General features: G+C 38.3%; 1 protein-coding gene across 7 annotated transcripts in view; it reads left to right on the top strand.

The window, feature by feature from the left end:
* Positions 1-1,362: 1,362 nt before the first annotated feature.
* The window catches only part of LOC127434350 (high affinity cAMP-specific 3',5'-cyclic phosphodiesterase 7A-like), a 67,004-nt gene continuing 44,079 nt past the window's right edge, over positions 1,363-24,287 (top strand). For 4 of the 7 annotated variants that reach the window (XM_051687025.1, XM_051687024.1, XM_051687023.1 and 1 more), the window contains exon 1: positions 1,363-2,449. In XM_051687025.1, the coding sequence (XP_051542985.1) occupies positions 2,312-2,449 (138 nt within the window). In that variant the 5' untranslated portion in view covers positions 1,363-2,311. The remainder of the gene's footprint in view (positions 2,450-24,287) is intronic. The other 3 variants (XM_051687027.1, XM_051687026.1, XM_051687029.1) reach the window with 2 other exon arrangements.

Genomic DNA, 24,287 nt, shown 5'->3' with positions numbered 1-24,287 from the left:
CATCATGTCCTTTTTGGAGCTTCAAAGTTCTGGTCACCATTCACTTGCATTGTATGGACCTAAAAAGCTGACATATTCTTCTAAAACATTTTGTTTGTGTTCTGCAGAAGAAAGAAAGTCACACATCCAGGATATCATGAGGGTGAGTAAATTATGAGAGAATTTTCATTTTTGGATTAACTATTCCTTTAAGTGTGTTCTGCGATGTGTGTAAAGTTTGCGTTCTCTGTTTAGTCCAACAAAATTTTAAAATACTGTACTAACTGTATTGCATGCTTTCATACAGTACTATCAACAGTTAGTGTATCAATGCAGCCAGTGACCACATAAATCACAATACAACCAATAATATTCCAACAATAATACAGTATGAATAGTAAATTTTTAAAGAGCCATTTGAAATTAGTCACTCGAGGAAGTAAGAAATCCCTTTTCTCAATCCTTTTGCATGAATTTTTCTAAGAAAGCTGAATAGGCTCTACTGTACAAGGGGCTAAAGCATTGTGGTAATCTGTGTGATTTGGCAACATTTTGCTAGGATGCCTGGAAAAGGCTTAGGGTTGCATGTTGAGAGGTTTGGCTCTGCAGAATTGTATTGTGAACGGTGGGGACAGGGTGGGAGGGAGCAATTATACTCACTACTGGCATATGGCCTCTGTTGCCATGGCACAGTTCACTATTGTTCCCCTGGTCCCCAGCAACTCAAGTTAAAACATTTGCTAATGTTGCAAAGCTGTACGACTTGATTTAAAAGGAGCCAGAGTGTGCATCAACCCCACAAAGATTAATTTTATCATAAAAAAGATGGCAGGATTACATTTAAAAATGGCCACTGCATGCATCATTGTTCTTTTGAAAGAAATAAGAAAATGTCATTTAAGGGGTCCCATAACATTTGAACATAAAATGTAGTTAACTGCTGGAGTCTTATTACCTTTGATAGGTAAAGTGAGAGATCTATTTCTATTCATTTCTAAAAAGAAATAGGAAACACCTATTAAGAGAGAAATGCTCTTTTTCACAAAACACCTTTACTCCTGGGTTTTTATTATTGAGAGAAGTTAAAGGCAGCTCACTGCTCACTAATAACAGGATGACTCATACAGGAAAGGTAATCACAGGCAATGATGTAGACCGGCTGCAGGGCAAACCCCGTTGTAGTGGAATATCCTTGTTGAGGTCCATACAGTCAGTGCAGGAGTGCATAAATCAGTCTTGGAATCGCCTTGAAAGCATAGCCAATGAGACTCGTTGTCTCAAAAGCACTGTGCGGTTTGGTCCAATGAGAATCTGCGTTACACATACAGCTGCACACCGATTGGCTCACGTTTTGTGAACGCTCTCTATACAAGAAGCCCTTCTCTTTCGCAGGTGGTGCATGTTCGGAAACAGCTTGTAATGTGCAGGACGAACTGAGATTGTCGAATGTTACCAGCGTAATTTATTTCCCGTTTGGTTTTGACATTCACCGAACAGCATGTGCCAATACACGCACGGCGTGGTCGCGGGCGTGTTTTTAATTTCACCCAGGCCACTTTCTTCTGGTTAAATGTACAGTGCTGCATTGAGTGTGTGCTGAATTACGGGTGCTAGCTGTGTTGTCTGCATTGAGAAAAAGAGAGACTGTGTCTACAATGAGAAAGAGCGAGAGCATGTCCATGCACTGCAGAGCTTGAATGAAATCCGTCGTTAAAGACAACTTCCCGTACATGTATTTATTTATTCGCAGGATCTCTCTGTTTTCTCCAACAAGCATCGGGGTTTGATTTGGTCATGCCTTTTGTTTTAATTTGTGAGACAAGACTGCGGAGCCATTTGCACGATGATAATGATTCACGACTGGACGGAGTTTAAAAAATGAGGAAGCATTTTTTTCTAAAGATACTAAAAAGATAGAGAAGAGGCCTCGTCGTCCCCTAGGCCGTGATCTGTGCATGGGAAAGGGGAGAAGAAAGAAAGACCAAACGAGCCTGATGAATAAAAACCGAGTGAAATGGAGCACGAGACACGCGCGTGGGGAAATATGGACCATATCAATAATGACGGCGGCGTGCGCGAGAACCAGATCGATCCGAACAAAATGAAGCACTTCGCCTCTTGAGCATTTAAACTGATATTTATTTTTTTTAAATTTGCAATTAAAGGGAGAGGGCATTCCCGTGTGTTTTGAGAGTTGAAAACAGCGCTCAAGTTCCATGCAAGTTCTCCTCTCCGTCGTCTTTTGATTCCTTTCATTATTTTACGTCGTCTTTTGGGGGGGTGGGGGGGGAGGGATATTTTTGATCCGGATCCATAGCGTTGATATTATTCAATGGAATTATGTTATCAGTTACCGGTTTTGCCTCTAGACAGGCCGGTTCCCAAACATGTTCTCAGCCGGAGGGGAGCCATCAGTTTCAGCTCCAGTTCATCTTTATTCGGAGCCCCCGACCCGAGGCAGCTGTCACAGGTAAATAATAATGAATCATTCTGGCTGTGTTTCAAAACCTAATGAGCTGTCAACATACAGAGCATTTTGTGAATCATACCCGCGATTCGATTCGAACGTTGCAATTTGGAGCATCGCAAACGATTCGAATGTTCGGAACGCGCTTATGATTCCCAAGAAAGGCTGATTAGGCAGGCAGCGCACGGTGTTTTGAGACACGGCCCAAATTTCCCTATCTTCAATTATTCTTGTGCTTGTTCAGGGTCTTGATTTATTTACTCAGAAGTTCGCAAGTGTCAGGGCTTGAGAAGAGAGAGCGTTATTTTCCTTAATTGTCTGTTGTCGCTGTCATACTGCGGTGTTGGCAACACAAAATATGTTTTGTTGTCCTTTTGGGCCACATGCTGACAGTCCTTTCAGACGGAAAGTGTGTCACTCTTCCCCCTCACACACAGACACAGACACAAACACGACTTTTGAATTTGTTGGGGATTCTTTTGGACAGCCCTCTAACAACTTGTTACTTGGTGTCCATTAGGGAGATAAGATATTTCTCTGCTACTGTAAGGAGCTTAATGATTAAACTGTTGCTTTAAAGTAGCATTGCATCTCCTTTAACCATCATTTGATTGCTTTCTAAATTGGTGTAAACTAATAAAGTTTGTTTGCCCTCAATATAAAAATACAAATAAAAACAGCTGCTTTTACACTGAATTAAATGTAATAGTACCATGTGTTTAGAGCTCAAGAATAAAAGCCATGCATGTAAACACAATTCAATTAGGATGAACTGTAATCTTGGGTGACCCTTTTGTGTGCCTGTACTTAATCTTTTATGAGAGATAATGCATATCTTCAGGTCAAATGATTGTCACTCACTGTACATGATAAATACACTAGTCTTACAGCAAGCCCACACTGTGCAAGATAACATGCTTAAGAGGCCCTGCAGGGCTTTGAGGCCTAGAATGTAAGATGCATTCAGTCAGTTACAAGGGGTCATGTCACCAGGCAACTGCTTGTATTGGGAGTTAGATTAGATAACCTTTCTGTCCAGTGCATTGTCTCCACAGCTCCTGGTTGTTTGAGTTTAAGAGATGCTATCAGCACACAGCAAACACATGCAAATGTATTTGTGTTCTGCTTTTCTAGTAAAATTAGCCAAATATTGCATAGTAAAGAGAAACAGTGAGTGGTTTGGCATTGCATCATATGGCAAGTCTATAGTAGTCAAGATGTCAGAAAATCTAATGCTAGGGTCCATTGGGAGTTTGACCTAGAATGCATTGAGACCTATTTGCCTCTCTTAATAGCATTGCTTTGGCAAGCTTTGTGCAAAAAGCATTTGCCCCTTATCTCTGTCTGTTAAACTGCCAAAAAAGAAAAAAAAAAAAAGAAAAACACCCAGCAGCTACAATCGCCTTCTCTGAAAACACAATGACCGACTAAGTGCCTCCCAGAGAGCTTGCTCTGAAACCCAGCGAAGCTCTCCCTGGATTTTTGCTGGAATTTCATCTGTGGGTGGAATGTGGGATAGACTCAGAACAGTTCTTGGCCTCGGTCCTGACAAGTCCAGGCCTTTGGATAGGGAAAGCATATTTGGGAATTCTGTTGTTGTGACGACTGAGCTTGTTGTCTGAATTAAGAAGCAAAACAAAGTGAATGGCCTTCGGTGCTGTCACTTAGAAATAATGCTACGAAAAGAGGAGATCAGATCCTAGATTAGGCAAAGCCCTTTGTGTTTGCATGCAACTCAGCTTTCCACCATGTTCAGGTTGTCACATAGACCTGTCTCATAGTCCTCAATGTTAAATTTTAAAGATGCAGTGTCTAATTAATGCATCACTAGTGGCACCAAATGGAATTGCAAAAAGAATTGTTTACAAACGGGTTTCCCAAACACTCCTCTGTCTTCTGTGGTTCATAAAACAGGTAGTTCCATCCCAAACTCAGGCCATTGCTCTGAAGGCTTTTTAATAATGTTGTAAACCAGTGGTTCTCAACTTTTCTTTTTTTTTTTTTTGACGAATGCCCCCCTACTTCATTCCCATATGATATAATTTCATAGCGGAGACTTTGTTGTACCAAAAAAAAAAAAAAAACTCTAGCTGTGTTATTTGCATACTTTGCTTGATGCAGCTTCGATGCATTGCATAATTTGAAAGTTTTGTTAATAAATTCAGCAGGCTTACTCATCAGGAATGTGAGACCAAACCTTGCGTTTCTTGGATTCAAGCAGATGGAGGGCTATATCTGGGACTAATAATAAAAAACCTAACAGAAACTCGTGATCGCGCTCACTCCATAGGGACCAAAACAAAGAGACTGAACGTGATTCACCGGCATCATGCTGACAGATGAGGTAGCATAATTAAAATTACACAGTTATGATTGTTTTACAACAAACTTTGAGACTGTATATTATATTTGACTACTCCAATGCTGGGACAGGGCTAAAACAATGTTTGGATATAGGTCTGACTATGCGAGACTGTAGTTTGAAGTAATCACTTTTCTTTGCATACATAGGCTATTGTATAAATGCAGTCAATGTCGGCGTTAGCTAGCTAGCCAGCTTTATCAATAGCTGTTAGCTGAATTTGGTAGATGATGACAGTAGCTGTTTATAAAATAGACTGTACATTATAAATATGTTGACACAATTCAGTATTGATGTGATTCCATCACAACTGACATTTCGATATATCGATGCGCTATTGTTTTATAATTATAGATTGTATATATTTTCTGTATAACCAAGTTACGTTACACTAATGAATGGAGCTTTTTGCATTATCTTGAACATTGTCTAGCATTCATTTCATGTGTTATTGTAGTTTACCTTGCTGAATAATTACAGATTAACATTGTCAGTTACTGTGAATCAGCATACCTGACTTTTATTATAAAGAGAAGATCGTTGAAATTATTTGAAAGTTACAAAGCATGGTAGCTTGCAATTTGTCAGCGTTAGCAGGCAAGATCAAGTTAGCTGAAATTACACAGATCAATCCTTATGGCACTATATTTCATATGCTTTGCAGTTATGTAAGCTTACCTGTCCAAAAAGAAGAATAAGGGCTCATTCTTTAAGTTGCATTACAAGCTGTTCACACATTGGCAAAAAAAAGGCGAATATTACATGAAAAAGTTACATATTGCACCTTTAAAGAGCACCTATTATGGTTTTTAAATGTGCCTAATTTTGTTTTAAAGGTCTCATCCAAGTAAAAAAAAACACTTTAATTTGCTCATAATTTAAATTGCAGCATTACCTTTTTTTTCTCCAGTGACAAAAATGACTCGTTCAATGATCCATTCTAAAGGATTCATTCTAAACTCCTCCTTTCAGAGAGCCTACTCTGCTCTGATTGGTCAGATGTCCCAGTCTGTTGTGATTGGTCTACCGCTTAGTGTAGTGTTTGAGGGCGGGTCAAAGCTGTTCGCGAGCAGCCAATGAAGACCAGAGGTGGGGTTTTTTATTACCAAATTAGGTAGGTTAGTACAGGAAGTAAGTCTGGAATTACTAACGACTCGTTTCAGGTGTTCAGTATCAGTTCTTTCTTTTGGGAGTCAATAACTCCATTTGTCATGCACTTTTGATTTTTTTAAACTTTGCAGACTTTTTTTACATTCACAAACAGCTATATAACACACTACATGAAAGGTAATATTTGAAAAACCATAATAGGTGCTCTTTAAATGTTTTCAACAAAACAACACAGGACATAATATAAGCTTGGTTTGGATATAATTAGAAGCTTGTTTTTTTTTAAATGGTGATGCAATCTTTACAAAAAAAATAATTTTACAACATCTCTTAATTACCCTCATTTAAATAATAGAATATTCGAGTATTCATTTTTTATGAACTTAAATATTCGAATACCAAATTATTGATGAATGCCCATCCCTATTTTATAGTCTATTATTGATTTGTTGGGTGTTTTAAGTTAGTTTAGAACAGGGTTCCTCAATAGGTGGCCCGAGGGCCACATCCGGCCCGTGAGAGACAAATGTTTGGCCCACACTAAAGGCCTGTTCACACCAAATACGTGACGATTATATGAGACAAACCTCAGACGAAAGGTCTATACACACAGAGTGCATAAAATATAAAAATGAAAAAAAATTTCACCCCTGTACTTTAGGCGGTGCTGTTGCTGTTCTACAAACATTTATACCAGTCTCATGCCCACACTTTCAGATGTTAGAGATTAATATATTGAACGCTGTTAAAGCATTCATTTACCTAATTTGGCATAACTGTTTCATTATGTGCTTTCCATGGTGTTGGGGCATTCTGAGGAGTATATAATCTGTGTTTTTATGCCAGTGAGATGAGTAAAGAGCACTGTTGCATAAATATGCGTCCTATTTATATTTGTACATGTGTTTTGCTACGAGTATATTCCAAACGGACTCCCGAAGCCAACTACACTTTATAATGTCTGGATTAATGCCTGGATAATATAACACAAGGTACTGTGATACAAAAACATGTGGAATAGTGCACATTAAGAATAACATTGTACAGAAAAAAAATGATGCATAGCCTAATATTAAAAATAGTTTAAGAAAATATTGGCTCACGGTCTTTTCTTTATTTAAATTATTGCAATACTTTGTTATCCTTAAGAACAATAATATTATTAATGCTAATAGGTCTAATAATTGAATCTAACAATTAGTGAAAGTGCAGGGAGTAGAGCCCATTTGGAGATGAGCAGGAACAGTTGACTCGCATGGAGGACATGGGGATGCAGATTGTTCTTTTTATTTATTTATTTTTTTTCCAGCAGGCAAAGTTGTGTATTTTTGTGTGTCTGTATACAAACAAAATGTTCATAATTGTTTGAATAAATAAAACAGGCTACTAATACTGAGAAAAAGAACTAATAAAAAAATTATGCATAACTTTTAATAATAAAAACAACAATAGTAGTAGTAATAATAATAATAATAAGAAGAAGAAGAAGAAGAAGAAGAAAAAATTAGTGGTCGACCGTTATGTTTTTTTAAAACCTTTTCATAAGTAGGCTCTAAATTCCCCTTCAGTGCCCCCTGGAGTGAGTTATTTTTGCATGTGACACTGTATAGCCGGTAGAGGGGGCAGAGTGTAGACAAGTTTAATTAAATTTTAATTTGATTTCTTGTCATTAAAAAATAAAATATACTGTATATAATAAACGTATGAACAAATGGGTTATGTCTTCTGTACTGTATTTGTTTTATTTCGTTTATATATAGCCAAAAAAAAAAACTAAAATGAATGAACAAATAATATCAGCAGTCCAGTTTGCTTATGCGCTGTTTGACATCTCAGACATTGTGTGTGTGTGTGACGAGAAACTAATGTAAACAGTGACTACGTGCATCCGATAATCGCTCTCAGCATGTGTTCACTGAGTATACGAGTTTTAAACTGTTATCGTGGTGCTTTTGTTTTTCTTTTTTTTTTTTTTTTTCAATAAACAAATGTATTGTATGCCTGAAAAGGCTGTTTGAGTTGCTGTTTGTGTGAATGAAAACCGCATCTGCACCCAAGCAGACGTGGCTGCGTGCATGGGAAGATCACGTTTAGATATGATGGCTGTGCATATACAAGCTGTGAACTGTTATCGTGGTACTTTGGTGACAATTTGGCTGTTTGTTACATAAAATAAACTTATGTGCTTGAAAAGACTCTTCAAGCTGTTTGTTTGACGAATGACAACCTTTACAAATATAAACGAACATTTCAGGACACATCGAAGGAAGATTGTGTTTGATGTATTGACTGTGCGTATAAGAGCTGTAAACTTTTTATTGTGGTTCTTTGGTGACGAGTTGGATGTTTGTATGTCAAATTAACTTATTTTGTGGTTTAAAAGACCGTATGAGTAACTGTTTGAGCAAATATAAATTACAGGCGCTTGACCAGCGCAGCCTGTTTCGGCACGAAAGCCAATTTAAATCTGGCAGCTTGTAACATAACTGGCTGTTGCAGAAACATATGTGTGATGCTACTCTGCGAGGCCCAGTTATGTCATGTGTGACGGTGTGTATGAAAGGGTTAATGGCAGATGCTGATATCCAGAGAGCAGGGTGGCCGATAGGCCGATACAATGCTGATATATCACACAATTTAATATAGTAAATAACATGAACAAAAAATTGCTAAAAAAATGTAAAAACTCTTATTTAGCACTATATTTACTCAATTTCACAAAACTTTGACTTTGTAAAAACGAATCTAAATAAATATTGTATTTTAAATGGTTGATAGCAGTTTCTTCTGATTTCTGTTTAGTCATAAAATGTTAGTAATTTATTTGGACGTGAAGTAATTTTTAATATATTAGAAAGAAGAATATGACAGTACACACAGTAGTCCAGCAACCATGGATGGCATGTCCATGTAAGCAATCAAATTTTATAAAAAAAAATACCAAATCAAACCAATTGAACATACAGTGCATAGTGAATAAGACATTTACTTATAGCACATGTGAAGCGCTTTTACTTTGAAGTTGCGCTCACACGCATCCAGTGAGAGCAGCAATCTCCTGAGAGTTTAAACTGCCTGGATCGCCTGCTTGGATTGTCACGGGGTGACCGTCATGATTTGTGAATCAGAGGAACTTTTGATCCTGATCCTGAAGTTTTGATTCTGGTGGATAGAATATGCCCTTCAGAGGAAGATATTAGATGAGCACTCGACTGGAAGAAAATGCTGGATTTTCATGAGGTTCATGAATTACATATGTTTAAATGAGATATCTACATATTTGCAAACGGTATATAATAGAAGTTTTATTGATATTTGCCTTTTAGCATTAGAAAAGTAAGTTAAAGGTGACAGGGAAATGCTTAGGAGAGGCTGCTAGAATATGTGCTTTAGAGGTAAATAAGCGCTCCACAGGATGCTGGATCTGCTCAAGTTCTGTGAGGTTTGTTTATTACATCTGTTTAAATGAGATGTGCACATTTGCAGACGGTATATGATATTTTATTGATATTTGCCTTTTTATCATTAGACAAGACAGTTAAAAGTTACAGGGAACTGTTGGCGAGAGATAGGGAGAATGAAACAGGCGAGCACTTTAACATTATGAGCTCAAACGAGTCTGCCGCAGCTCTGATTTGCGGATCGTTTAAATGACGCTGTGTTGCACACCAGTCTGTTATTGTAGTAACACGATGGCGCGTAACAACAAAACGAACCGTGACTGGTCGTTTACATGTCTCAGTCACTTCACATGCAAGCAGGCGATTTTCGGCGCCCTCAAGAAACAAACCGGCCAAACGGGAAAATTTATCAGCTGATGCCGATAATTGAAAGTCAGAATATCGACCGATTTATCGACCTCAGCAATATATCGGTCAACCACTAATAATAATAATAATAATGGCATAAGCACAAAAAATTTGTCATTACATCGACGGACGTGGCCCTTGACTTTGTATTGTTGACAGAATATGGCCCTTGGTAAAAACTAATTGAGGAACCTTGGTTTAGAAGATAGCAGGCTGTAAATAAGCTGAAATAGGTGCTTAGGAGGAAAAAAAAAGTAGTTGCTAGTTTTGCCAAAGTTTGCAAGGTTCATGGTATCATGTAGGGATGCACTGAAACCACTTTCTCTTCCGATCCGTTTCCAATACCTGAAATCTCTGTATCGTCCGATACCAGAGTTGTTTATTTCTTAATCAGTTTAGAAGATCTATACTTCACTGTGTGGAACTAATTGGGGGTACTCTTTTATATGTAAAGAAACAGACCTTTAACTACACATTATTTCAATATAAATGTGCAGCCTATTAAGAAAAAACTGTATAGTTAACTAGTCTACTGGATATATGTGGCAGCAAAATTAACAGTAATTCCAGTGAAAGTCTTCATTGGAAAAGAAGCCAGTTTTAACCCATTTTTCAATTAGTAAAGGATTCAGATCTCTTTTTTTGTTTACTTAAATTGTGAGATGTCAGTCCACTTTTCACACAGTTATTTTTTGGAACCCATTCAACTTAAATACTGTTGTAATTAATAATGATAAAATATATTTATGATAATTATTGACTTTTAGAATTGTATAATATAGTTATATATTTCAGTCCTGCACCTTTAAAGCCCTTGGGGCTTTATTTTGATAGTCAGAACACTTCAGGATGTCCTGTAGCTGCATATGGGCTAGTTCATAGTAGTTTATTTAGCTTCTTATTCAAAATCTGGTGAAATGCTTCTCCGGTGGCATTCTCAATGCATGTTATAAGTGAACTGAACTATTGAGCTTTTACATATGAGATTTTGTTCATATGTAGCACTCAAATATTTTGCACTGCTTTGAGGGCAGTGAGCACATCAACAGCATATGCATGCATGTCAACAGAGCCGCACCACTTACTCACGCGCTGCACATAGGCTACATACTATATAATTACTTATTAAACACAGCCTTTTGCGATTCACAGAGCTATCACTTGTCTTCAAGTGGCTTTGAATAAAATGCATGAGTCACATGGACTACTTTAATGGTGTCTTAATGGTTCTTTTATGTAATTTTTGGAGCTTGACAGTAGCGAACAAGACTAACACACGGTATCGGATTTGGATCGGACTCGTTGGAAAAGACTTTTGTTTTCCTCGTTGGTCTAAAAGCGTCAGTATTGGAGCCAGTACCAATCCAGGTATTGAATCAGTGCATCTAGTATCATGTCTTAAAGAAGTTTGGCAAAAACGCAAATGTCCTGGCTCGTGACAACGTTTGCAAATTCGTCAAGCTCATCTGTATATTACTCTTTGTTTTCAGGGTTATATATCTAAATATTTGGTACTTACTGCATATTCTGTATCTCACCAAGACAAGGCATTTTGAACTTTTAAGCACACAGCCGCAATCACGAGTCACGGGCGCTCTTCTTGCATGCACATACACAGCAGCCGGCAGCCGCCAACAAGACAGCGCATGGATACTGAATTGAGTTAATATTTGGTGTTATCTATACTATAGAGAGACCAGTCTCGTTAAATTATGCTTCTATTACTTAATATTAAAATAGATTTATATTTTAGTATCAACTTGTTACGAAGCAAGGGAACTTTTGACATCACTACAAGATGATAAAAACATTCGGGGTTTTACTGAAAACATTCATGGCTTAAGTCCCGGTAACCCACTCTAGCACCGCCCATGGTCAAAACGTAAACAGAAATGCGCACAACACTTGTGCGTATTGGATAAGAAACTTCAAGCTACAAAGGGCTCACTTAAAATCTACTTGTATTACTAATTATACAGTTACAATCTGCATATTAAACTGGGATGGTAGAAAGCATTTTAACATTGACAACATTAATATTTTAACAAATCACCTTTAAGGCACACTATGCAACAAATCGCTTAATGTCAAATGGTGCCTCAAAGTTGGGGCAGTAACATTTAGGTTATATGCACATTTGATGGCTTGTAGAGGCAGGGCAATTAGCTTTTTGTGAACACTGATTTTTTGTTTTGTTTGTTCATGCAGTTATTAAACACGAGTGACTGTTGTAATGCTTGCGTGCGGGTGTGTAGTTGCTCTTCGCAGCTATGTTTGTTGGAGTCGAGGCAGGCTACCATTGCAGAGGGAGGTAGTTAAGCATGTGCCTGGACTCCGGGGGCAGTGGTTTGGCCAGCTGCCAACATCACAGATGGCCAGGGTCTCTCTCTTTCTCTTGCTTTCTTTCTGTATTGTCATTCTTCTCACTGTTCCATTAACTTCGCTCTTTTTTCCCCCTCTCAACTTAACTCTCCCACTCTTGTTTTTTCTCAAACATACTTTTTGTAAATGAACATACATCTTCCCCCCAATTTTTTTTATTTTTTCAGTCAATGCAGAGCAGAGCAGAGCAGAAGTAAAGAGATCACACTCTTATCATGTAAGAAAAGTTTGCTGCAATGTTTAACAAATTTCTGTTTTTTTTTCTGTATTTAAAAAAGAAAGTTTGTAACTTTTGATGTTAAAATACTTTTATTTTATATTAAGCTGGGAATAAGGCCAGCTTAAAGGAATGTTCCGGGCTCAATACAAGTTAAGCTTAATCGGCAGCATTTGTGGCATAATGTTGATTACCACAAAAATTAGTTTGACTCAACCCTCCTTTTAAAAAAAAAAAAAAAAAAGAAAATCAACAAATCGAGGTTATAGTGAGGCACTTACAATGTAAGTGGGGGCCAATTTGTGCAGAAATGTGAAGCTAATAATTTTATAAAAGCACTTTAATTCTGTTAAAACTCATGTATAATTTGAGCTGTAAAGTTAAATTATCATTTTTTACAGTCGTTTTAGGATTTTAGGTTTTGTTGACATTACATCATCATGGCAGCGAAGATGTTAAATTGGCCATAACTTTACAAAGGAAAGGATATTAAGTTATCACACTAAAATCATGTTAACACACATCTTGTGGCTAAACTTTTGAAACAGCAACTATTTTAACATAAAAAATTGGCCTCTGTTCACTTCCATTGTAAGTGCCTCACTGTTACGCAGATTTTTGCTTTTTTTTTTTTTTTTAAAGAAAAGGAGGGACGAGTTGAAATTTATTTTTGTGGCAATCAATATTATGTATTGAACCCGGAACATTCCTTTAATATAAATGAACAATTCACGATGCCGGATAGGGCATACAAGACTCGCACCAATTTTTACTATCAGGAGAAAATTCACCAAAGTGCTCATCTTGTCAGAACCCACTATCCATTAAGCATATTTTACTGGACTGTCATACCTCTACACATCTGAGGAACCTGTATTATTCAGTTGATTCTTTTGAAAAGGTTTTTTAATCAAGTGAATCTAAATTTAGTTTTAAGGTTTTTAGGAAAAATTAATCTTAAACACAACATGTACGTACATTGGGTAAGCCGTTAAGAACGCTGGTTAAGGTGTCTACATGCAATGTGAAAACTGGGCAAAAATCTACCCATGTTGATCGGTTTATGCTTACCCCATTTATGACTGTACACCTATCAAGAAATGCTGTTTAATGCATTTACATGTCCACACACGTTGTCGGCTTATTAAGCATAATCAGTGTTAGAACGTACATGTAAACGCGTTCATTGATTTAACCAATGGCGTGAATTATGTACGGGAATATTTATTTTATTTACAGCAGATGGGGGAGTATTTGGGAAAGCTGTTTGAAAACCATGTTTATATTTGCAGTTATGTTTGGTGGCGCTATGTTGATCAGAAATTATGCACATCAGCTTTTTTCCAGTGTTAAAATACTTTCTCTTGTCCCAGCTTAATATGCAGAGACAACTATAAGTAAGCCATTTTTAGGTTAATTTGTTTTGACCGGACAGTCCAGCTTGACACAACAAAATTGACACGAATACGTTTTTGTTTTAAAATCAATCTTTTTCTCTACGTTTTGGCCATCTGTCCACACTGAGATGGCGTTTTTGACAGCAAAAACTGAGCTTTTCGAAAACGCTCTCCCAAGTGGATACATTTGAAAATGCTGTCTTTGCGTTGTATTGTGGACATGGAAAAGAGATGTCTGAAAACAATGACGTATTTGTTGTCATGTGATGCGGGCGTGTAATCCATTCAACCCAAAACATTCAAGATGGTGGCCCATGTTGTGCCTGTTATTCACTTTGATAGCATTTATAAAGAGAAATGTTTCTTTGTACAACCTTAACATTGCGTTCCTTCAAAGGCAAAGGTAAGTTTACTCGGAATTGCTGCCAGGCGACGGAACATGAGGACAATTGTATTTCAGACCGTTCATGGAACGGTGATTTTTGGCATGCGCAGTATGGGCATTTTAAGCATTTTCATACGTTTCAGTGTGGATGAGTAACTTTAGGAAAACGCTTGTAAACGGCAGTGTGGACGGAGAGCATTTAGAAAATTTTAAATATGAACGTAGCCTCAACCACTGGCATGAGTTTGGGATGGGACAATCTGTTTTTGGTGCTAGTTGTGCAGAAATTATGCTTTAAACAAAGAAGCTTTAAACAAGCTTAGTGTGTTATTTCTGTGCCATCAAATGATGTAGCAAAAATGACTTTTCAAAAAGGCTTTTTTTCACACCCCTCATTTTCCATAGGTCAAACAAATAGACGGTTCTGCTTCAAACTCGCGTTGAGCTAGTGTTGTTGTTGTCAGGCTGATCAGGATGCTTAAACAAATGCAGAAATGATTTGATGGTGCAACAGAGCCACAGTATTAATGTTTTTTGGGGAAATCGGCCTAAAACAGCTTACTTATAAATGTCTCTACATATTAAGCTAGGATAAGAGAAAGTATTTTAACCAAATCCAAAAAAATTACATTCTTTAAGCCTGAAATGTACTTGAAGTTCCTGAAAAACAAAGATGTGGGAAAGATAAATGCTGTTGTCATAGTATTTAGTAAATTGCAACATGTGTTTTTAAGAATCTCACAAGCGTACCAGATTGTGATGTGTTTTCAAGCAGGTAAAAACAGCTGTGTGAGGCATGTGCTTGTAAATTTTCCTGCCTTGTCTGGTGGGCTCTGATGTGCCTGTGCTCCTGAATCAATCACTTATTCATGTGTTGTATTACTTTACTGCGTCAGTGAGTTATCAGCTGTGTGACAGCATGTTTTTGCCATTTAAGCAGTGCAGCCCGTTCCGAGCACCATGTAAAGCATTGCAGTCCTCTGGTGCGCCTGCTTCATCTGTGTGCTATTGACACCATTGGAATCTAGTGTGCAAGCAGAGAGCCAAATGTAGTGAACATCATGATGGTTTTGTAGCTGGAAGGCCAACATGCATGCTTGCATTGGCGTGCATTCATTGGAGGTCAGATCAGTTGTGTTTGGTGGTGCAGACAGGGTGAGGAGTTTTTTTTCAAGGAGCTTGTTTATCTCACTCAAGCGATAAGGTTTTTTTTGTGCCATGGTGTTCGACTGACGTAGTTTCAGGATGTGGTAAGAATGTGGAGGGAGCTGTTCGGTTTTCTGTATTTCACAACTTGCTGCTGGTGTGTGTAAATGTGTGTGTAACCCCTGCACTGCCGGGTACTGCTTTTTACATGCACAGTCACCATTACTGTTTGCTTAAAGGGATAGTTCACATAAAAATTTAAAATTCTGTTTTATTTACCCAGTAAATGGTGACCGGGAAAAGAGCCACTTGGACATTCTGCAATATAACTCTTTTTGTGTTCCATACAAGAAAGAAAGTTTCAGGTTTGCGAAAAAAAAAAAGGCGAGTAATAATGATAGAGTTTTAATTTTTGGGTGAACTATCCCTAAGCTCCTTGCAGTCGCAGTGGTTGTGTTTGCTTTTACAGCACAGTCGCATATCGGTATTGAGTGTTTATAGTTTCTTACACTATTATGTTTGCACTGGGATTTTTTTTATTCTTCACCGTTCTGGTCAGTGAGTTTCAAAGACACCCATTTCAATGGAAATGCATCAGAATGGCGGATCTTGTGTATTTAAGTATTTTATTAGTTTAGAAATGACGTAAACAACATCTCCACCCTTGTTGACAGTCATTGAATATCTCACTCTTTTGCTGTCTTGATGTCATTTCAATTACATATTGGCCTCTGAAATATTTCTTTAGTTTGGGAGGATGTGCTGGCGGTAAATCTACACAAATGATCCCTTTTGTAGTGCTGTTTGGTTTGTCGATTGGATTGTTGGCTCAAAGCAGTGACTGTTGAATGTCATGTCACAATATATCACTGATTCACTTCCTCTGACGTTAATCCTGGTTGCACCACAAAACGGCCCTCAGCAAATTGTGCTGCCGTCTATCAGCGAGGTTAGCGGATCCGCCGTTGAGAATGCAGTGTTCTGTTATTCATCACGTTAAGAAATTTAACTTCAGAAATTCAGAGAACGGTAACATCAAGTTTGACACCGGTACTGATACTGGTGTAATGTCAACTGTTTCTTTACATGTAAAGTGATGGTTCACCTAAAAATGGCAATTCTGTCATCATTTACTTGCTTTCACCTGTTGTTCCAAACCGTATGACTTTCTTTCATGGAACACAAAAGATGCTAGTCAGAATGACCGCCTCAGTCACATTTCACTTTCAATGTATGGAAAACAAAATGCAATTAAAGTAAATGGTGATTGAGGTTGTCAGCCCCAAACATTCTGCCTAACATACTAAAGGAAGAAAGTCAAATGGATTTTGAACAACACAAGGGTGAGTAAACAATGGCAGTGTTTTCATTTTTTTGGATGAACTATACCTTAAGCACAAAGAAAGGCCCGTATGAATGTGCCGTCTTACTCGACTAGAGAATGTGCAGGTATACTCTAAGTTTATGCGGTGACCTCTATAGACCTCTATAACCTGTACTGTAAAAACAGCGTTTATGGCTTGGCACTTACAGGAATGTGCACTACTGTTATCCAGCATCTCTCAGCATGGTGCTATAACTCATGAGGATGCTTTGAATTTATGAGGCCACTCCGAGGCCTGTTCCTTTATTCTGAGTGAGTTTAGAAGCATGCCGTTGGATAAGATTTAATTGGAATCTGTCTGGCTTTCTCTTTTGTTTGCTTGTTCTGTCTTGAACCCACTCCCTTTTTTTTTTTTTCACCCGTAATTAGACACGAGGAAGAAATCAGTTGGAGCTTGACTATAAACTGACCGTTATCGCTTTAAGGAAAAAAACAGCTGGTACGTGCTGGGAGGAAGGTACATGGCAACCCTGCGGCACACCCGAGATGACCTTATGCTGACACGGACCTTTTTCTATTTTCAAACCAAGTCAGGTTTGATAAATATAGGGTATAACCTGTGATTTTTGTGTAGAACAGGGGTATTCAAAGTGTTAAACAGTAAGCTCTCATTCCCCCCCCCCCAACAAAATTTACAAGACTGCGCCCTGGGATTTATATACATACAAAAATGTTGTATATTGGCTTTTACAATAGCCAAGTAAATAATAAATAAAATGACCTATGTTAAATGTAAAAAAAAAACAGCAGTATATTCTCACCATTTATTTTACGTTTTATCAGGTTTTGTCCTCCTAGTGTTATATTATTAAAAATCATCATATTTCAGGCATTGGAGCAATTCACCAAAAATGATCAATAACCTTAGATTCGGTCTTGACAGACTCATTCAGCAATGTGTCATACATCGGAAGAGTGATAAATATTTGGCAATAAATATTTCTATTAATAATATGAAACAGTGGGGGCCTGGGTAGCTCAGCGAGTATTGACGCTGACTACCACCCCTGGAGTCGCAAGTTCGAATCCAGGGTGTGCTGAATGACTCCAGCCAGGTCTCCTAAGCAACCAAATTGGCCCGGTTTCTAGGGAGGGTAGAGTCACATGATTAAACCTATATTACCTAATATATACCTATCGCTATAATGTGTGGTTCTCGCTCTCGGTGAGGCACGTGGTGAGTTGTGCGTGGATGCCCTGGGGAATAGCGTGAAGCCTCTACCCGCGCTGTGTCTCCACGGTAACATGCTCAACAAGCCACATGATAAGATGTGCCCAACTAAATTGGCCCAGTTGCTAGGTAGGGTAGAGTCACATGGGGTAACCTATTTGAGGTCGCGATTAGTGGTTCTCGCTCTCAGTGGGGCTCGTGGTAAGTTATGCGTGGATCACGGAGAGTAGCATGAGCCTCCGCATGCGGAGTCTCCGCGGTGTCATGCACAACGAGCCACGTGATAAGATGCGCGGATTGACTGTCTCAACTGAAACTTGTCCTCTGCCATCAGGATTGAGGTGAGTAACCGCGCCACCACGAGGACCTACTAAGTAGTGGGAATTGGGCATTCCAAATTGGGAGAAAAGGTAAATTATATGAACCAGTATTTAATCAAATACAAACACACAAACACACGTCAACCCAATATCATGTTGAACGTCGTGATTTTGTTCCACATTTTTGGATTTTCTGCATCCTAGATAAACTTGTGCAGTTATATTTTCCACTGTGGTGACAGAAGACGTGAGTTGCAACAGATGTTCTTAGTTGACCGTTTATGTCATTTGATTTGCTCACGTCTCATCAATGAACATCAGAAAATCATTCTTATTCAATACGATTTTAACCATGTATTATACTGCATTTCTTGTAATCGTTATCGGCCAAATGACGAGTTGATTCCTCAAAATCCGGTTTCTTCCTCGATATAATACGTTTTGTGAGTGCACATGACCGGTTTTGATTGTACACGCACTTTCTGAAAGAGAGCAAGGAGATTTCATAGAGCAGCGTATAGTAAATCCGCGTGCGAGTGGAGAGATTCGCGCTCACGCAACCAGTACAGATGCACTCTCACATGATATGCATGGGTTCATGACATTTAATAGAATTGTAACACCATAGAGCTACTGTCTGTTAAGCTGGACTATGGTCTATTAAGCCAATTATTTTCATTTATCTTCACAGTACATTTTTATTGTTTTTATTTTATCTTTTGATTTAACTTAGTGAATTTATCATAGTTCTCCGCACCTCCCCTGACATCCTCCACTGGGGAGGCACGCCTTCCGGTTTGAGAACAGTGGCTGTAGAATTACTTGTGTAAGCAAAATAACATACAACCCAGTCCATAAGTTGTCTTTACACCTAGGGATGCCACGGTGTGAGTTTTTGACTGTTAGATTACCGTCTCAGAAAAATCGCAGTTAACCGGTTTTAGGATTATTTGCTAATTTTCTTATTATGCAACAGCACTCAGGCAAAAAATTCATATATCACAAATGTGTTAGTGGACATATTTCTTTGTGATATATAGATGCTAAGTGCAACCCTACAATAGGAAAACTGATAAGTACACAAATAAATAGGAGGTATAAGAGATGCTCCAACATTGGGCACAATACCGCTTATCTGCATCATGATGCGCTTCAGTGTAACCAGAGTGCTTTGAGTCAATTCATTAGTGCAAAACTGTAAGAATATTGTGGGTGCACAACATGTAGTTCATGCCATCCAGCAGTTTTTCTTCTGCAACAGTTTATTAAAGCAATCCGTTGTCTGTCAGACACCCCACCATAAAGAATCTGCATAAAAAATACTGTCCTTTTAAACTTTCCACAACACCTCAAAAATAAAGATGTGGACTATGCATTATAACAACGGAAACATTGCTTACAGCAGGCAATTTAAATGACTTAATGACTGAAATTGAAATTTACTGTTGAATGAGGGTAATTTGTATACAAGCAATGCTTTAAATAATGGATGATTTAAGACAAAACCTCTCAAAGTTTACCACGCTCTAAGTTACTACATGCTAATGCATTGCGCACTGCAAGTATGTTTAAACATTCCAAAAAGTTAAATCTCTCAGTTCAGCCATTCAAAAGCACCACAGCTAAAAATATTAAACTTGCTAGTTGTTTTTTGGATGACCAACACATTTTAGGAGGTGTGTTTTTTTTAATATGAGGTCTATGACTGTATCACATCGATCGTCTTCAGTAATCCTGTTTTTTTTTAAATTCAGATGCTCCCAAACAGCCGGTTTAAGTCGCTTTTTCGGTAGATGTGAGTCTGGTAGATTAAGTTCTTCTGTTATGTTTTGCACCATGCGGATAACATCCGTAACCACGGCAACAACTGCTCTAACCAAATTCTTTATAGCAAGTCAGTCCACCCGGCAGCCATCTTTGGAACGGTCTCAGGCAGGCTGGGCAGCTATTTTTCTATGTAAACAAGTGGCATACAAGTGCAGCTCCTATCTATTTGAATGGGGAAAGACCAAAATCTCAAACGGTTGGCCAAGATTACATTCAAAGAACATATTTAAAATCTGCAGTAAAATCTAACAACAATGGTAATCTTAAATTGTGCTTTTTTTATCTTAGTTTTCCCGGGTTGTCTAGCTAATGTGCATGCACGTTCTCGAGTTCATTGACAGGCAGTGTCTTGATCTAAATGGTAATTGGCTCTTTTACCTGTAAGGTGGGACTTCCTGTTTTTTTTAAATCCGTTGACCGTTAGGCATTCCAATTTCTCCCATTCATTTTAATAGACGTGGCCCATCTCTGCATAAAAAGTCTCTGCTCCACCCAGGCACAAGAGATACAGTGGTGGCCACAAATATTGGCACCCTTGGCAAATATGAGCAAATGAGGCTGTGAAAAAATGTCTTTAATGTTTATCCTTTTGATCTTTCATTAAAAATATTCACAAAATTATATCCTCTAATGGATATCAAACAATTGCAAACACATCACAAGTTTTATCAAACAAATATTTGTGTCAAATATATGTGTGGCACAATTATTTGCACCCTTTTATTCAATACTTTGTGCAACCTCCCTTTGCCAAGGTAACAGCCCTGAGTTTTCTCCTATAATGCATAATGAGGTTGGAGAACACATGGCAAGGGATCTGAGACCATTCCTCCATACAGAATCTCTCCAAATCCTTTAAATTCCGAGGTCCACTTAGTGGACTCTCCTCTTCAGTTAACCCCACAGGTTTTCTATGGGGTTCAGATCAGGAGACTGGGATGGCCATGGTAGAACCTTGATTTTGTGATCAGTGAACCGTTTTTGTGTTGATTTTGATGTGTGTTTTGGATCATTGTCTTGCTGGAAGATCCAACCAGGGCCCATTTTAAGCTTTCTGGCTGAGGCAGTCAGGTTGTGGGTTTTTTATCTGTTGGTATTTGATAGTCCATGATGCCATGTATCCAAACAAGATGTCCAGGACCTTTGGCATAAAAACAGCCCCACAATGTTAAAGATCCACCACCATATTTAACCATGGCCATGAGGTACTTTTCCATATGGCTAACACTCTGTGTGCAGCAAACCCATCTCTGGTGTTTGCTGCAAAAATCTCTGTTTTTGTTTAATCTGACCATAGAACCCGGTCCCATTTGAAGTTCCAGTAGTGTCTGGCAAACTGAAGACACTTAAATTTGTTGTTGGATGAGAGCAGAGGCTTTTTTCTTGAAACCTCTCCCAAACAACTTGTTGTGATTGTAGGTGACGTCTGATTGTAATTTTGGAGGCTTTCTGACCCCAAGACCCAACTAATTTTTGCAATTCTCCAGCTGTGATCATGATTAGTGGATCTCCATCCTCCTTACCGTGCTTGGAGACAATAGACACACGTCCTCTTCCAGGTCGATTCTTAACATCTCCAGTTGACTGGAACTTCTTAATTATTGCCCTGATGGTGGAAATGAGTATTTTCAATGCTTTAGCAATAGCCATTTTCCATTTTGTGAAGCTCAACCTTTTGCCGCACATCATAACTTTATTCTTTTGTCTTACCCATTGTGACAGATGACTAAGAGAATTTAGCTTGTGTGTTACTTCATATTTATACCCCTCTGAAACAGGAAGTCATGACTGAACAATTTCATGTTCCTAGTCACCCAGGTGTACTAAAAATTTAAAAAAATGAATGGGAATATACTTAAGATATATTTTACTCATAAGAGTTTCTAGGGGTGCCAATAATTGTGCCACACACATATTTGACAATAATATTTGTTTTTTGATAAAACTTGTTATGTTTGCAATTGTTTATATCCATTAGAGGATATATTTTTGTGAATATTATGAATGAAAGATCAAAAGGATAAAGACAGCCTTTTCACAGCCTTCTTTGCTCATATTTACCAAGGGTGCCAATATTTTTGGCCACCATTGTGTGTGTGTGTGTGTGTGTGTGTGTGTGTGTGTGTGTGTGTGTGTGTGTGTGTGTAAATAATATTTTTCCCAAGTGTAAATAAATAATTTCATGTTTTTTTTCTAAATTCTAAATTCTTATGGTTAAATTAACCATGGCATTTTTAATTGTGGTTAATAGTGAAACTGTATAATTACAGCATCCTTGGTCTGAACTATTAATCAAGAAGTTGGTCTTGAAGGTGCTGGAAGCTTTTGGAATTACAGGTGATTCTCACAAACTGGTCAATACTATGTGTATCAATACTGTGTATATAGCACATTTTACCTACAAATTCTCATTACTGTAACATGTCGAGACGTTTTACTTTTAGTATTCCCATAGTTTTAAGTGATGATTCTCATGAAAAAAAATGTTTCACTGTATTACAGTAAAAAAAAGATGCTGTTGTACAATGATCTTTTAAATCAGCGATAAAAGGCAGTACCAAGGGAGTACTATTATTACGGGTAAATGCTTTTTTTTCTAATTGCGTTAATGAGAATTGGGGTTTAAAATGTGCGTAACCGTCAATAAATTGTTTGTGTTAGAAATATTAAATGGCCTAAAAAGGCTAAATATTCTATTTTAAATATCTTTTTTGTTTGTTTTTAGAGTAAAATAAGATCTGGAAATTTTCTTGACAGTTTTTGTGTGAATCACCCATTTTAGAATACAACACATATGTTGCATCTCTTTGACAGATATCACTGAAATCAGTGTCATAAGAAATCCCACCTGTCTCTATGACAGCTCTAGGCTCTGTAAACAGCAAGAAAGAGTCAGGGGGAAGGCATAATTTTTTTAGCCAATCAGACAACTAGTTAGAAACGTTTTTGAAAGGGCGCTCACATAGGACACATTCTTGTAGTCAGTAGCAGATAGGTGGAGAGCTGTTGAATGGAACTGAATGCAGTTTATTTTTATTTTATTTTATTTTACTTCATCTCTATTTGGTTGTTGGACAACTGGTCCAACCAGTCAATCATCCTGACCATCCCTCACATATTCACTAAGACTTAAAAATTCACCAGGGACAAAAGTTTTATTGCGGGGTCCCCTAATTCACCATATCTAAAGTGTAGTAGGCCCCTCATCAAAGGGTCCAGGACAACATTCCCAGTTGTTCCCCTGACCCTCACAGAAAGTATATCAGACTGCAAGTTTGGCGCAGATAGCCACAGATAAGAGCTGACATTGCTACTTGGTCCAAACCCTAATTGAAACCTGATAACTTAGACTGTAATCGGACATCAGATGGACTTCAAGTGACAGGCCTTGGACCGTTATCAAACGTAGGGCGGATTGGATCTTTCTGTCCCAATGGGATGCATTACACATTGAATCATGATCGAAACGCGAGTATTACACCCCTGACTCCCCTCATGATGTGTTGTCAGGTTTTTTGATTGGACTGGGGCCTGGGAGCCGAGAGCATGAGGTCAGGAACAGGAGCCTCATGAGAACCACGTCATGCGCTCCATCATTACACTTCCTGTGTTTGACTCAGGAATCCACAGCTGCGATGGTCCCTCTCTCCACCGCTACTCTTTTTCTCTCCAATGCGAATGCCTGCATCGTCAGCTGTGCTGCTTATTAGACATCATGTGACCCAGTGCGCAACGCCCATGTCATTGATCTTACATTTACATGAGTGCCAGAAATTCTGCACTGGGAGGAACATTCAAAGCAGAAAGGATTTTGGGTTTTGGACAAAGTGGTGGGGTTTTCCGTGGTGGTAAGCAAAAATGTGAGGGATAATTCATCCAAAAATGAAAATTCGGTCATTTACTGAAACATTGACCCTCATGTTGTTTCAAACCTGTATGACTTTCTTTCCTGTGTGGAACACAAAAGATGTAAGGCTGAATGTTAGCCTCTGTCACCATTCACTTTCATTGCATGGAAAAAAAAGTTGCATTGAAAGCGAATGGTGACTGAGGCTGTCAGTCCCTAATGTTCTGCCTAACAGCTCCTTGTTGAATTCCACAGAAGAAAGTCATACAGGTTTGGAAAAATGTGAGGGTGAGTAAATGATGACCCAGATTTAGTTTTGTTTCACCTGTCTCTTTAAAAGGAATAATATTATGAAGCTCATACCATACACATTCTATCACCGGGGTCGAATGTGTCTGTCTTCTGCAGAATGGGCCATTATTGTCTTGGAATTGCGAGAAAAGTCTGTTTTCTGTGACTGTGGTTGCGGAGGTTCGACTCATCC

This window comes from Myxocyprinus asiaticus, chromosome 44, assembly GCF_019703515.2.
Source record: "Myxocyprinus asiaticus isolate MX2 ecotype Aquarium Trade chromosome 44, UBuf_Myxa_2, whole genome shotgun sequence".
NCBI classification, from domain to species: Eukaryota; Metazoa; Chordata; class Actinopteri; order Cypriniformes; family Catostomidae; genus Myxocyprinus; species Myxocyprinus asiaticus.
The sequence above is the reverse complement of the archived record's forward strand: the minus strand, read 5'-3'. Positions and strand labels throughout refer to the sequence as shown.